At 41.8% G+C, this 14,974-nt stretch overlaps 1 protein-coding gene across 10 annotated transcripts in view; it reads right to left on the minus strand.

Annotated features, from left to right (window-relative positions):
* The window catches only part of LOC122993522 (zinc finger protein 521-like), a 90,401-nt gene extending 76,399 nt beyond the window's left edge, over positions 1-14,002 (minus strand). For 3 of the 10 annotated variants that reach the window (XM_044367747.1, XM_044367746.1, XM_044367744.1), the window contains exons 1-2: positions 13,152-13,846; positions 5,956-6,012 (exon numbers count right to left, since the gene is read on the minus strand). In XM_044367747.1, coding sequence (XP_044223682.1) covers positions 5,956-6,012; positions 13,152-13,191 — 97 coding nt within the window. In that variant the 5' untranslated portion in view covers positions 13,192-13,846. The other 7 variants (XM_044367753.1, XM_044367751.1, XM_044367752.1 and 4 more) reach the window with 4 other exon arrangements.
* Positions 14,003-14,974: the final 972 nt, after the last annotated feature.

The raw sequence follows: 14,974 nt of genomic DNA on the forward strand, positions 1-14,974 counted from the left end.
TTGCAAGAGAATCTTATAAATAGGCAGCATGGCCTGCAGCTCTCTTTCTCCCCTGCTGTGACCATTACACTTCACAATAAGACTGATTAAAAAGCCATACTTACAATCAAACAATCATGTCACCCTGGTTAAGGCTTTGTGGGGCAGAAGATCCCTTGCACTTAACTGGCAGCCATTTTAAGCCCCACTGATGCAAGTGCTCTTCAGCTTGTCCTGAAACTCCGGAGGGGAACATTAGGAGGAAGCCTGTTTTTTTCACCTTTTTTTTTCGCCTAGCACACAGTTAACAGTGCCTGAGGACAAGGAATGTGTAGCACCGATGTGCGCAGGTGTGGGTGTATACGTACTGGTTGCATATACACATGGGCGGCCATTTTAAGTCCTCCTTCTGTAGGGTGCTCTGAAACTGTGAAATTCCTTGAGGAAAGGCGTTCCAGAACTCATCAAGGCCACCCAGGATTTTTCCTTTCCCCCACTTGCGCCAAGTATTGATGTAACATCACACCCTCCATTGTCCTTCCCTCTTGGCGACTAAGGCTCTCGGAACATGCCCTCTAAAAATATCAGCACTGTGGTCCCCGGTGGGACCATGCAGAACAGAAGGTGTTTCAAGAAAATGAAAATCCCAACCCAATCCTCACAGATGCAGGCCTTTCTTGCTCTGGGGGAAACACTTCTGACTGAGGCCAAAAGCCACACAATATAGACTTATGATTCATCCACACACACAGACACAGAATTCACAATATGCACTGAAATGCGAACACGTCATGTCTTTTTTTTACAGGGTGCCTGTGGAAGAGGTTAAGACTTTGATATTTTTTTCCAACGGCCTTTATGAATCATTAATTTCCCTAATATTACAGCTCAGCTCTGTCAATGAAAACAACTGATGGCTATGTTTAAGAATTGTCGGTTTTATCTGAAATAAAATACATATATCAGTGCAGGATCCAGATGCATTTTATTGTGCTTTTCATATTAAGTTGATATTCTCATATTGTTTAAAGGGTTATAGATCTACGGTTCTGACTAAAGAGAAAATGGCAAGTTTATGAGCTTAAAACCAAAAGAGCTTCATGCATACATGGGTTTGATCTTCAGTCCCTTGTTTTCTCTTGTCGAGAGTGACAAGTTTCAGCTGCAACTTCCAGTGAATCCAAGCTGGGTCAGTGCTCTTGGTCGAGCTGAGTGACCACCCTCCGGTGCACCACTGTGATGCTGGATGCTAGAAGTGTACTGCTACATGTTGGGGGGGTTGGGGCGCAAGGGACAGGGAGAGGGGGTGGAGGGGTGGGGGGCTTGACACGGCAAGGTCACGTCCAACCCTGGGATTAAAGAGCCACATCAATACTGAGGTTCCTGTGCCTCTGGGCCTCATACAGTAATCCATCAGATCAGGACATCCTCTTCTACCAGTCTCTACAGGCTGGACAGCAGATCAATACTAGCATGCTTGGAATGGCTGACAATTACATGTGAAATATGTGGGGAAGATGTGTGGCATATTGAGAATTTTTCATCATCCTTAACACCCTTGTTAATTTTGTTAATCAGCTTGACAATGTTGGTATAGAAGGTAAGGACAAGAGGGAGGCTACATTGACCGCTGATCCATATTCTGATAAGGTCAGCTCGAAGTAAGATGATCGTAGCTCAGTCTGAGAAATTATTCATGAGGGGAATATAATGAAGATCTGACCGAAAGATTTTTAAGGATGAATTTTCAATCTTTATGGTGCTAAAAGTGCATTAGTACTGTACTAATAACATGTGGAAATCTGGATGGTGATTGACATCCTACATCTTAGGACATAATATATGTCTGAGTCTGGGTCCATCCATCATACAGACTCTTGTCTCTTACGATGTCTTGTGACATTTATCATGCCACAACTTTCATCTTGTGAGTTGAAGAGTCCCCTGGACCCCCCACCCTTATATTATTGAATATTTCTGCTCTTAAATATTTATAACCCTTTAATTGATATTCTCCTCTCTGCTCCATTAGCCCCACCAGGGACCCGTGGTCCCTCGCAGGGAAGCCTACACTCGTCCCCCCACTGTCTGGCCCACACACTGAGACAGGTGGAGACACTGACCACAGGGAGAGGAGGGAGGGCATGAACTTATAGGAATACTCGTAGAAAAAAAAATACGAAGAGGTAAAGAGATGAGTCTGGCCAAACTGCAAAGTATTAACTCAACAGAATTTTTATCTGAAAAGTTAACTCTCACCATGAACCCTGCCTTAAACCTCACTAGAGATTTTATGTCTAACCCTAAACTTAAAGATTAAATAAAATACTGAGCGCCTGGAACAAGGAAAAGAGGCATAGAGATTTGTTGTTGGGTACTAAGATATTTCTGAAAAGCAACATGTGATGGATGTCAGTGTTTTAAACCGAAATTCATTCAAATCCAGCCCCAAGACACTGAGCACGAAAAGTGTGAAATCACTGAGGGCTATGTTCTTACTTGCCTGTAGATACAGTATGTCGAGCTCCGTCAGGGTTTAGCCTGAGTCTTTCTTTGTGCAATGAAAGACCTCGGTGTTGAAAACATCATTACCCGCTCACCCATCTCCTCATTTCCCTATCATTTCCCAGAGACCCTGATCCTATGATGCCCCCTCCCCAGCAACCCACCCTACAACCACCCACCCCCAAGTTCAAATTAAGAATTTATTTTAACCAGCGAGCAGCTTCTGTCGACACATGTCGGCGGGCCTGATCAAAGGTGAGTACGCTCCTTTATCAGAGTGAGGGAGGCTGTCAGAAATAGGAGGACATTAAGATTGAATAACCTTCACACGGTTGCCGGCACCTCATTATTTAAAAATCTAAAACTTTTGCCGAACACCCGCCATATATATAGGTCACACTACATTCTAATGCCACATGTGCCTCCAAGTGTATCCTCCTCTGTGTGAATGGGATTTGGGGCTCTCCACTTAGACCGTCACATCCACTGATCCCCCATCATTAAAGAACGTCATGATCCGACGATGGGGCTGTGTGCTTGACACTTGCCAGATTGTTAACTATCGTCAAGAATTTGCATGAGGAGAGAGTGCTCATATGGTCTGCGCATGCTATTTGATTTATCTGCTTCAAGTCCTCCAGATTCACATTTAGTACTAATAACGGTTTAATATTTTGATGCATTTGAAATTCAAAAGTAGATTAGCAGAGGTGTTTGTCAAAAGCCGTTTCTCTTAAAAAATGCTGAACACATTGCAAGCACCACAAGTGATGCGGAGACAGAGAATGTTTCCTACCGTGTTATATGTTACAAATAAACATGCAGTATATTTATGAAAATTTTATGATGCATGCTGAGATAAAGATAAAAGTACCGGAGAGAGAGAAAAGGTGCCAAACAATTACAGGAGTAAGAACAAACAATGAAGACAACACATAGAGCACTACATGAAGGAAGCGGCACATATAATCACAGGTATACAGACAGCATCATCCACCATTAAAATCTCTGCACCAAAAAAAAAAAAAAAAAAAAAATATGAGCATACAAAGACGAATGGAAATCAAAGCAGTTGAATGAGAAACAACATTTGAACATGCCAAATGCTCTCTTTCTCTTTCTCATCCTATCTCACTCACCCTCTCACAGGGAGTGATAATATTGAATGGAGCGCCTTGCTATGCCATTAGTGCAGTAAAACATCAAAGGAAATGAATAATAGAGAATATGATTTTCTGAAGTGGTGGAGTGAAAGAATCCCTTCCTCTTCCTGCTGTAGTGAGCCCTGCAGTACATTGATCTGTGGGCAGCCTGAACCTCAGCCAGAGTCAGTGTCTCAGACACCGCACTACTACTCTACACTACGGCACCTTGCCACCCAGACACCCCTTCAGATCTCTGTAACACTTCTATTTGCCTCAGTCCACTCCACTTTGACAGAGCTGACACCCTCTTCCAAAAAACAGCCTGAATCTGACATAGCCGAGAGCAAAAAAGAAAGAAGGAAGAAAGAAAGGGATGTATATATAAGAGAGAAGAAAAAGCACGGAGCATGTGGTTATAATTACACACAGGCAGCGCAGTGGTAAAGCCAAGCTGCAGATCTTAAGCCTGCTCGACACTCTCTGGGTAAAAAAGCGCACTGCCTCATTAAATCTCAGATATCACACTGTTCCTGCCCCTCTATACTATGCATAATACTGTCTATCTTTTAGAGGGCCTCTTTTGTTAGCATTTCTCCTTTGCCTTTGCTACATATCAAACATGAATAAGAAACAGGATGCACGGCCTGTAGAACACTTGCAGAGTCACAGAAGAGCACGACTGGGGGTCTACTTATGAGGTAGATCTTGACACCACATCTGATTAAGCCCTTAGCCTGTCAGGAGTCTAATGGCTACCGTGTCCGTCAAAGTAGCAAATGAATGAAAAGCAGGTAGGCTTTTCCGCTGCTTTTCAATGTGACGTTAAAATAAGCTCGTTTGGACAGTGGTTTAACCATTGACTATGAATTACTGCTGTTACGATAAAGACCTCATGACACACAGACGGCAGTGAAACATTCTAAAAAGTTGGCGGCGAATAGCAAGAGAAATCTCACAGCACTGTAAAAGTTTGCCGCCACAAACAACTCTTTTCTTATTGACCATTCGTCAAGCTGCATCCTGCGAGGGGGTTAAAAAATAAATCAGTCAGACGAAGTCAAATGAGGAAAGTGAGAAATTAATTTGTGCGCCCTCCTGATTTCTCCACAGGCAGACATCGATCATGTGGCGGCTGTCTCCCCTCACTCTGGAGATAGAGGTGGTGGAGGGATGGGGAGAGGGAGATCCGTGTGTCTGAGGGGGTCGTTGTAATCAGGCACACTCATTAGCTCTGCTTTGGCTCTGGATGACAGGAGGTCTCTGAGGCGAGTCTGCCTCCTATGCCCAGTCCTTCATCCCTTGAGCTGGGGTTAGAGGGGCTAAGGAGGCTGTTTCTTTCCACAGAACCACCCACCAATACCTATCAATACACATTAGCACAGCGGCAGATAGATATTGCTCTGCTTTTTCCAGGGACGGATGAAAATGTAAAAAAAAAATGTTGAGTGATATTTGTGATCTTTTATAATTTAAAGGGTCAATTAGATACACACAGAGGGATGATGGGAAACACCAAAGATCAGAAACTGCGCTTTCTGTGCAGTAAGGCTTTCTGCTGTTCAATCTCAAACCTACATCTAAATACCTTAAGTGTAGGTTTACGGAGAGATCACACACAAACAAACCAAAAGAAACCCCTGAGAAAATAATAATGCAGTCATATGCAACTGAGAAAAGCCAGGATGTGTTATAGTGGTGCATGCAGTGTCTGTATTTTGCACAGGAGCACTCAGAAAGCTATGGGTAAATGCTGGACTAATGTGGCAGCCTAGGTGTACCCAGGGTCCCTAGCCTGCTGGGCAAAACCATCCATATCGGGTTTAAAATAACCACGCCTGAGACTTAACCTTTACCAGAGACAAATGAAATGAAAATATACAGTGTGGTGCATCAGGAGCAGGCTTCATTCATAGGGGGCTTTCTGCTAGCCTGACCTGAATTACTGCTCTGTTCCTGGAGGGCCACTGTGAATGGCACACGTGGAGACAGGACACATTCATCTGGGTAGCTCTATTCTACATCATACAGAGGGTTGGGAAACAAAGAGTCTAAAAAAACCGGCAGGAACACACAGAGACACAAGGACAGCTATAAGCACACCTGCATGTATGCATGCACACAAATAAAAAGAAAGAGCTATACTGCACGGCCCTTTTCTTATAAATACACATGCAACCATGCAGTTTACAGTAGGAAAACCTCAAAAGCAGTAAACACATATCATTCTGAACCCAACAAAGATTTTACAGACAGACAGACACACACATACACAGACACATGATCCACTTTCCAGCCGAAAATGATGAAATATGAAATGGAGTATTACCGCTTGGAATGGCAGTCCGCCCAGGACTGTGCTGGTCCTCTGTCACATTGTCTTCTACTGCCAGAAAAAGAGAGAGGGGGAGAAAATGAGGGAAAGAAACAGTTAACAGCGAAAAACAAGTTAGACACATTGAGATTTCCTTCTTTTTTATTATTTACTACTGAGATTTTCTGTATGGAAACTCCAAGAGATTTCAACAGCTTTCGACAGCTCAACCTGTGGTTTGGGAATCCACGCAAGCCTTTCATATGTATGAGGTTTGGCAACAAGGCAAACAGCCACCCACGTAAATAACATATTGGACTGGGTAATGACGTGATGAATTATGAACGTCTCCCATGAAACGTCCCCCCAACGTCAACAGTGACCAAGTGAAAAACACCTTGATGACTGCATTAGGAAGAAGGTTATTTAGTAGCTTGGTTAGCTAAATTAGATGGGTATCAAAACGAAGATTTGTAGACTCTCATATAAATACGGACCTTTCTTAAAGCTGACTAAACTTAACATGCAATAAAAAACTTGTGTTTATAAAATGTTATATATTCAAACTACGTGCCATAACTGCCAAAGCAGCTGCAAAGTGCTTTTGCTCTTTAACAGAGAGGCTGACAAAATAGTGATGGCTTGATCGGCACTCAGATCTGCTCATTAGGCGCATGGCAACTAAACCACTTTTGACTTTTTGACAACAGCAATGGCCTTGAAAAACACGACTTCTGTTTAGTAAAAGGTAGGAACCTTTTACATTGGAGCCTTTTTGGAACTGGTGAGAGTTCCTTGTGGCGTGTCAAGTACAAGAAATGAAATGGATTTTAACAGCGGGAAGAGAACAAAAGAGTCTCCCACCTGTTCCATGTAAAATGAGGGTCTCACCGAGGACTTCTTACGCCTCTGCGTTCCACCCCTGCAGTTGAAATGCATTCTCCATTATGTCTTTTCTTTCTAGCCTTTCATTTTCCTGGGCAAAGAGGAAGGGGGAGTCTGACAGGACCTCCCAGTAGGGGAGTGTGGCAGTGACTGCCAAAGCAGAAACTGGCGCACTTTTAAAATCGCACAAAATATCCTGTACTTTGCATAATTAAAGCAGGATCCTATGGTGGCAGAAGCCTTTCCCTCAGGGGAGCACAAGTCAGTGTCAAGCAGGGTGTCAAACCTCAGTGAAAAATGAAGAGGAAAGTGTCGAGCTGTTTCTTGTGAAGCCGACAAACGACAGAGCAACTATGTTTCGCTGTCAGGCCTTGTCCAGCCAAAACTGAATTCCCAAGGAATTCTTATGAGAGGCTTTTATATATATATATGTATGTAAAAAAAACATTTGTAAAGAAATGCCAATATTCTTTCAAATACATGTCTTTGATTGGAAATATTTCCCTTAGTAGCCATTTTAAATAATGTACACAGAAAATATGCTAAACAAACAGTCATGGGTCTGGCAATTAATTAGTGAAATCAATTAAAAATGATGGAACAGACATAGTTAGACACCATGGAGGTATGTCCCTCAGAGCCACCAAAGAGGACTGTATCAGCCAACACAGAAACCTTGTCCTGTTAAAGGAGGCCTTAGTGACTGACGCCCTGAGACTTTAATGAGTTTCTCTAGCACTGTTGAGCGCCTTGCATCTAGGATCATTTAAATGGGCTGGGGATGGGGGGTCCTAATAAATCCCCCATGGTTCTATCAGAGATTGGTGGTGGGAGCCGGAGTTTTTGTTTTGATTACCGTCCCTGTTGGTGAAATGAGGGAGTTCAGGCAGAAAATTCTATTTTACAATGCCATAAGAACTTAAACATTACGGCAGTTTGCGATGATTTGTCACCACTGTGAACTTATTAAAAGTTTTGTCATTTAAAGTAAACAACTTCCATCAAAGTGCAAATTCTTTTCTCATTTGCACCTGTCTTCTAGATAATTAATAGCTAGCTAGGAGCGATCGTAGAGGGTAAGCTGTCAAGTAAGGGCAAACTCCTGTGATGTTTCATACAAGCCGGACATTTGATCAACAATCAGAACACAGTGCAAAGACAAATAGCTGGACAGTTTTAATTAATATGCTCTAAAGCTCATGATCAGCTCATAATGACTATAACTTCAACAGAATACAACTCAGTCCACAGTGTTGTTAATGCATCACTGCTATCAGTTAATTAATGTTTGACAAGGTACAGTGTATCACTCAGCCGGTGACAAACTGTAATCATGCTGCTAGGTTTTGTTGATACAATACCAAACACACATGGGACCATTTCAGTGCTGCTCCTTTGATTTTCAAAACGCGGAGCAGGAAAAACATAATCCCACAACAAGTAGTACAGCATTAACGGCCACTAATTAACACACTGGCCACACACAAAAAATGAATACAGAATAACTGTCATTATATTGTGAGTGACAATCCCCCAGACAGGACATTTCCGTTTTAGGAATGAATTAATTTTCTACAGATAGGCGAGCAAAACAAGAGGCTAAAACAAGATACGAAGTAAAAAACACACAAAAACACACAAAAATAAAAATACAAACAAAATTTAAAAAACAGATTGATCACCACATGTACGGTCCATAAGACATCACACCCGCATAAAACTAATGATTTAACAGACATGAATAAGCAGAACATGACAAACTCTCAGCAGCTTAGACCTTTTCTAATCCATCAAATGAATTCCTGCTGTGTAACAGAACTGAGTGAAGAGTGTGTGTATGCACGCAGGCATGTGCGCATACATACTGTTTTGTGCTTTTTACATGTGGATTTGCCACGTATTTGTGTGTGTGTGTGTGTACGTGTATGCTTGTGTGTGTGTGTATGGGTATCTCGCAGCACTTCTCAGGCATAAAAAAGCCCTGAGTGTGTTCCTGGATATGCGTGACTCATCTGCTTGGTTACAACCAGCTTGGACGATACAGTGCCGAACACAATGGCTGTGTAATCCGCCCTGACTGACCGGGAAGGAGACGCTCGCCACAGGGACTACAACTCAATTTAGCTCGGGTCAAGAGGTCAACCCTCCTCAATTAGGGCTGGGAAGGGAGGGAGGAGGACACACACTGCACATGAATAACTTTCTTAATGAGCATTATTTGAACTGGTGATTAGTGTCATAAATAATTTGCAATAGAGGAGCATGTTAATCATGTTGCATAATATTTGTAATCCACGTACTGTAAGCAAATCATAAAAGCACTTTTTCTAAAAAATTAACTATACCAGTCACACTAAAAATTTCATGAATCAATAATCCCATTATGCAATTATTACAAATTTAGCTTCCAAAAAATATTAACGCTACTCCTACAGACATACTAGACAGATGCAAATAAGCTCAGCAACGTATCATTTCAATTGCAGCAGTGGTGGAAATCAATCATTGTCTCTGAATCTGAGCTCTTTCTCCATGTGGCAGACAATCCATGACAACAAGAGAGACACATGCCATGGAATAAGAAGAGATATCGGCCAGCTCCCGCGACACCCAGTCCAACACACTGAGCCGCATGTCAAGCGCACTGACAGCCGTGCTAATGGGATTTTTCCACGGCTCCATCATAATTTCCTTAATGATAATACTAACCATATTTTTGTGTCACATTAGAAAAGTGTTAATGGGTGTTATGCCACAGATCATTAATTGTGAACAGACTGGAATAGTGCAGCTTCTATAAACTAAGAATGACACAACTGCTAATAGACATTTTAACAGGAGGGAACAAATACAATGGAATATTGTATATTTCTGCACTTTCAATTGTGCAAATTAAAAAGAGGACTTTATTATATTAAACAAATTAAATATAGTGTCTTTACAAAATATAAAGCAGAATAATTAGTTTTTCTGATTTAAAAAAAACAAACAAAAAACTTAATGCTTAAAAGTGCCATCACACTTTTTTTTTAGTTAGACAGGCCAGTGCTTATGAGGAGTGAAAGGGGGAGTGGTTATGCATCTCTAGGTGTAACAGACATGCTGTGAAAGAGTGACAAAGCATCTTAATAATATCTTGTCTTTTCCAAAAAGAAAAACTACAAATTACGACAACTGTGGATTTTTAAAAAAATACATATATATTTTAGTTTTCCTTGTATATTATAATTCAATTGGAGTTTTACTCACAAGTATCCAGACATGAAAGTAAATAAAAATGTACCTCAAGCGCACTTTGTTTTTGTCTGAGCAGAAGAATTTTCACTTAAAACAGACTATTATACTAGCTTTATTTTTAATGGGCCCTTCAAAGATTTCATAAATCAACCTGTTCTGTGGGGTTGCTATTTTAAGTGTAAAATAATATTTCCTTTCATGTATAGCCAAGCAAAACTCAAGAGTTCACTCATGTGGCGACAAATTTCAGCTCCTCAAAAACATCAAATATTTAAGGTGTACATGACACAGCGCTGATTTCATGACAACCGCTATACTTAAAGTAAATGATGCAGAAAATATATTTATATATGCATATGACAGACCTGGAAACTTCCTCCTCAGCCAATAAACACATCAGTACCGAGACTTGAGAGTGTCATTTGTGCTCCAAATGAAAATATCAACCCAGCCTCACATTATTCAGGAAGTGCTGTAGGACAGGCAACGTGGCAGTCATCACACGCTGCATGCAGGATTGGGAGTGAGATCCTCCTTTCCTCGCTGCTCACCACTGACTGAGGCAATGTGCTGACCCAAAGCCTCTACACATCAAAACAAAATTACAATGTGCCTACAGTTGAGAAATGTAGAAGGCTCAGGATTGAGTAAATGTCAGTGGCTAGGGTGAAGTGTTTGCATATAAGCGAATGATGTATGGTCTCGCCCTGTGCCATTTATTCCCCCAAGCAATAACATAGCCGGATCTGTCTCTCAGACTTAATTGAAACGGGACTTGTAATGTTGCCCTTTTCCTCGATGGGACCAAAAACATAACCTCTGACTCCCACAAGCAGCCAATACTGAGAAAGTGGGTGTGTACGTTGGGGTACACAAGGGAAAAAAAAAAAGAGTGCCAACTGTCACAGCATTATTTTCTCATCACCTCCACATTCCATGTCCATTCTAGTCCCTCAAACGCCGCACATGATGCCCGTTCTGCCTTCTCTCCATGTTCCATCGGCACCTCTATTTATTTTCCCTTCCGCAGAACAAAGTGTTCTTTCTGCGCAAAAAAAGCCCCGTCCGCACTGACCACTGCCTCAAGTCAGCAGAAGACAACCTATAAAAGTGAAACCTGAACTCTGCAACCACACTCTGTTTGCGAAAACATACAGTACATGCAGACACAGGCTCACACACATGCAAGCGCGTGAAGACACGTATAAAAGCATGGTGACACACCTTAAGGGATACGAATTCTGTGTTCAAAAATATATTTTTTTAAAAAGTTCCCAGTGAAAATGACAATTCTTGTCCTCTACAAACAATAGTGAAGAATGCAGTGTTAAGCAACAATTTAAAAAAAAAATGACAAGGAAAGTTATTGTGGACATCTGTATAAGTGTAGCTCTGTCCCAGAGGAAAGAGACAGACAAAGAACAATAAATAACATCTGCCTGGCCTTCCTTGGGTCTGCTCCAAAACAGGGAAATATCTATGACGTATCTGCATTTCTGCTCCGCTCGAGCAGTCGGAATGAAGACATAAAAGTCGGGATGTTTTGAGCTCTACATTTTTTCCCATTTAAATTTTAGTGGCAATAACAAAACAAACAATGTCATCACTCTGACTTCATTTGCATACTGATTTGCTCACTCTCTGTCCCTCACACTTGCACGCATAGATGTACACAAATCTTAACAGATGTTCTTCTGAATGCACACACAAACACACACTTGTAGCATGTAGGCATGCTGGCAGGAGACGATTATATATAAGTGATGTGTCTTTTGAGAATAGCAAATGTCACACCAACTAACAAAAAAACAGTCAATGCCAATCTGGTCTGAGAAAATAGGAAATCTATGTATAGAGCTGTTTACTGTGAATAGAACAGTGCAGGTCTGGAAATAGAATGTGACAATTTTAAGATGTGCATGCACTCACATTTCCACCCTCTCCTGGGTATTGATTTAAAATGGTGGCTGCATGAATGTACTACCGCAGACCATGTAATCTTCCTTTGAGATGAAGACTTCCGAGAACGAAAGGGGAGAGAGAAAGGGGTCCACAGACCACAAGCTGGGAATGTGAAATTGTGGGCAATTATTTGCTGAGCAAAATACAATGCCTGCCAGATGAACTGGAGCTCAACCTCCAAAACCCAGCAGCTCCCCCACCAAAATGCTACAGAGAAAAGTAGTGTGTGAATATGTGTGTGTGTGTGTGTGAATGTGTGTGTGTGTGTGTGTGTGTGTATATGCATGTTGCTCTGTCTCTATTTCTCTCTCCCTCCCCCTCTTTCACCCTCTCACACACATGTAGGCCTACAGTCAGACACAAATGCGTGATCAAATTACCACCAGTCCAACTGTTTCAAAAAAGTAACAAAAAATGGGAAAAACAACAAAAAATGTGTTTATTATTGCCTAGGCACGTATCTTGACATAATGTGCAAAGATTTTACATTTAAAAAAAATATTTTAAAAAAGTTCAGTTAGCCTATTTTTCAAGATGAGTAGTCTGGCTGCTAAATCCAGATGTTTACAACTTTTTAATGAACATGTCCAATTAGCACTCAACACTAAGCCCACATCTAATTCCTTATTCAATTGAAGTACACACACATATATACTGTATATAGCCTATACACATACATGCCCTCCCTTACCCCAACATATAAAATGTTTCCTCCTTAGTTTCTCAGACTGGGGGGGGGGGGGGGGGGGGGGGGGGGGCGTCACGTGACTCTGCACCCCATTCCATCAAACGGCTTAAGTTCCGACCAGGAGCGTCTTTAACACATCCAGATGTTTGCCAGCGTCGCGCTGCACTGTTGCTCTCTAAATTATCCATGCCCTGCCCTTGCACTTTAACTATCATTACAATATTGTCTGAAGTGAAGCCGACCACTATTTCCCCGATGCCAAGTGCGTCCATGCAGTCGATTTCATGCGCAACACAACAGGAAGAACACTTCGAAATGCGTATAAAGGGGAGACCGTTACATTTCAGTGAGCGATAAGTTCAGTTCATGCTCGTCTAGACTTTGTCATCACCTTAAAATAAAATGTTTGAGAGCCACCAAACATAGGCTTATCACTTACCTTTCAGGGATCTTGGTTTAGCTTGCTTGCGGCGCGACATCCTATAGAAAAACGCTGAAGTTGCTCAGTTTCTGACTGATAATTTGTGTAAAGACGGGATAGTCTAAAGGTAGATTCTCTCTAAATGTCACTGGCCGAAATCGCGGCTGCCCTTCTAGCATTACAGAAAGATGCAACTTAGCCCTCGCCGTGCGGTCTAAAACACGAGTTTGCTGTTATTTTGTGATGAGTAGGTGGATGTTATAAAATCCAATTAGACCGATCGGTATAGGCGACTCTATTTAGTTGAGCTGGGTATCGGGAAAAGTGTGAGAATATAGTAATCCCGTCATGCGCTTCCATTCTCCGGGAAAACACACACGCGTGTAGGCATGATCGTTCGTTTAGTAATAAAAGCGGAATATTTGCTTCTCGCCTCTCATCTCAAATGCATCCGCGTGAGAAAGACATCAGCAAAACGCCTCCTGTGAGAGTGCAAAAAAATGCAACAAAACCAAAAAAAGGGAGGAAAAAATGATAATTACACTTTTCACTTCATATCCACCTAACAGCATCAAAACTATTATAGACTCTTCCTTTTCTCACTCCAGTCAGCTAATCATGAATTAGGTTCGGAATCTGATCTAAGTCTACGTCTAAATTGCTCTTAAAAGAGGATGAAGAAGCAGAGAGAAGATGGAAGCTCCCTCCTCATCACAAACCTGCAAGGTCTTGGACTGCGCTGTCGCTCCGGTAGTCCACATAATAATGGAAAATGGAAGCAAGGCCCCCAAAGCCATCAGGATGGCTCCAGAGGGGGCCCCTACCCCGCAGGGACTCGCTCTGTACGTAATCACTGAGGAAATCATTGTCAGCCTGCCTGCACTCACACACAGACAGAGAGGCATGATTAAAATCCTAGGGATCATGGCAAGATGCGGATTGCTGGATCTGCTGGTCCCCGGATCCGGAGTCGAACTCTAAACCCAAAGTCGGCTTGCTCACCCTGGCGTCTCCTCTGCCTCAGCTCGCCGTCGGCCACTCTCCGTCTACGGCAGACGGACTGGTCCCCCTTCTGGTAGAAATGGTTAAGCAGAAAGACATTTAGTGGGGCTGTTGACATATATGACATGTTGTGGCAGCATTGTATTTTTTGGATAAACGTTTTATTTATGGATGGAGTTTTTTGATTTTTTTTTTAAATTCACAATGAATTAGATTTTTCCTATTGAATATCATATATAACGCAGAAAATGTCTTTTTTCTTAGATTTAAAATAATGTTTTTATTATTTCAGATTTGTCAAAAAATAATAGCCTCTTCCCTTTTAATGTTAATCTGTTAGGATTTGTTTTTTTTTTCTTTCTTTTCTTAAATTCTACAACACAAATTATTTCAGGTATAGTTTCAATAGTAAAACACACTAATTTTAGGCTTCAAACTTTGAATTTATTTAATTGGAAGGCCTTATTGTGTAGGAAAGGCTTCACAGAAACTCTTCTTTCTTTCTTTCTTTCTTTCTTTCTTTCTTTCTTTCTTTCTTTCTTTCTTTCTTTCCCCCCTCCTCATCAAAATGTTCGCAATAGTGCAAACACCTTCACCTGCATGCGGATGTCCAGGCCCCATGCATACCCCTGCTATGTGAAAATGAGATCCAGAGAAGAGTCCTGCAGTGGGCTTCTCACTCCGCACTCTCCCTCCCGGCAGCCTGGAGGTAGCTTCTGCCAGGGGCCCCATCTAAAAATCACAGTCACGCTACCTGCTTTTCCCACTTTCAATGCATTTCTATTCTGCCTGATTCACAGAGACAATGTAAGAGGAAACCAAAGTTTTTGCTGCAGACC

The sequence above is a fragment of the Thunnus albacares genome, chromosome 12 (genome assembly GCF_914725855.1).
Source record: "Thunnus albacares chromosome 12, fThuAlb1.1, whole genome shotgun sequence".
Taxonomy (NCBI): domain Eukaryota; kingdom Metazoa; phylum Chordata; class Actinopteri; order Scombriformes; family Scombridae; genus Thunnus; species Thunnus albacares.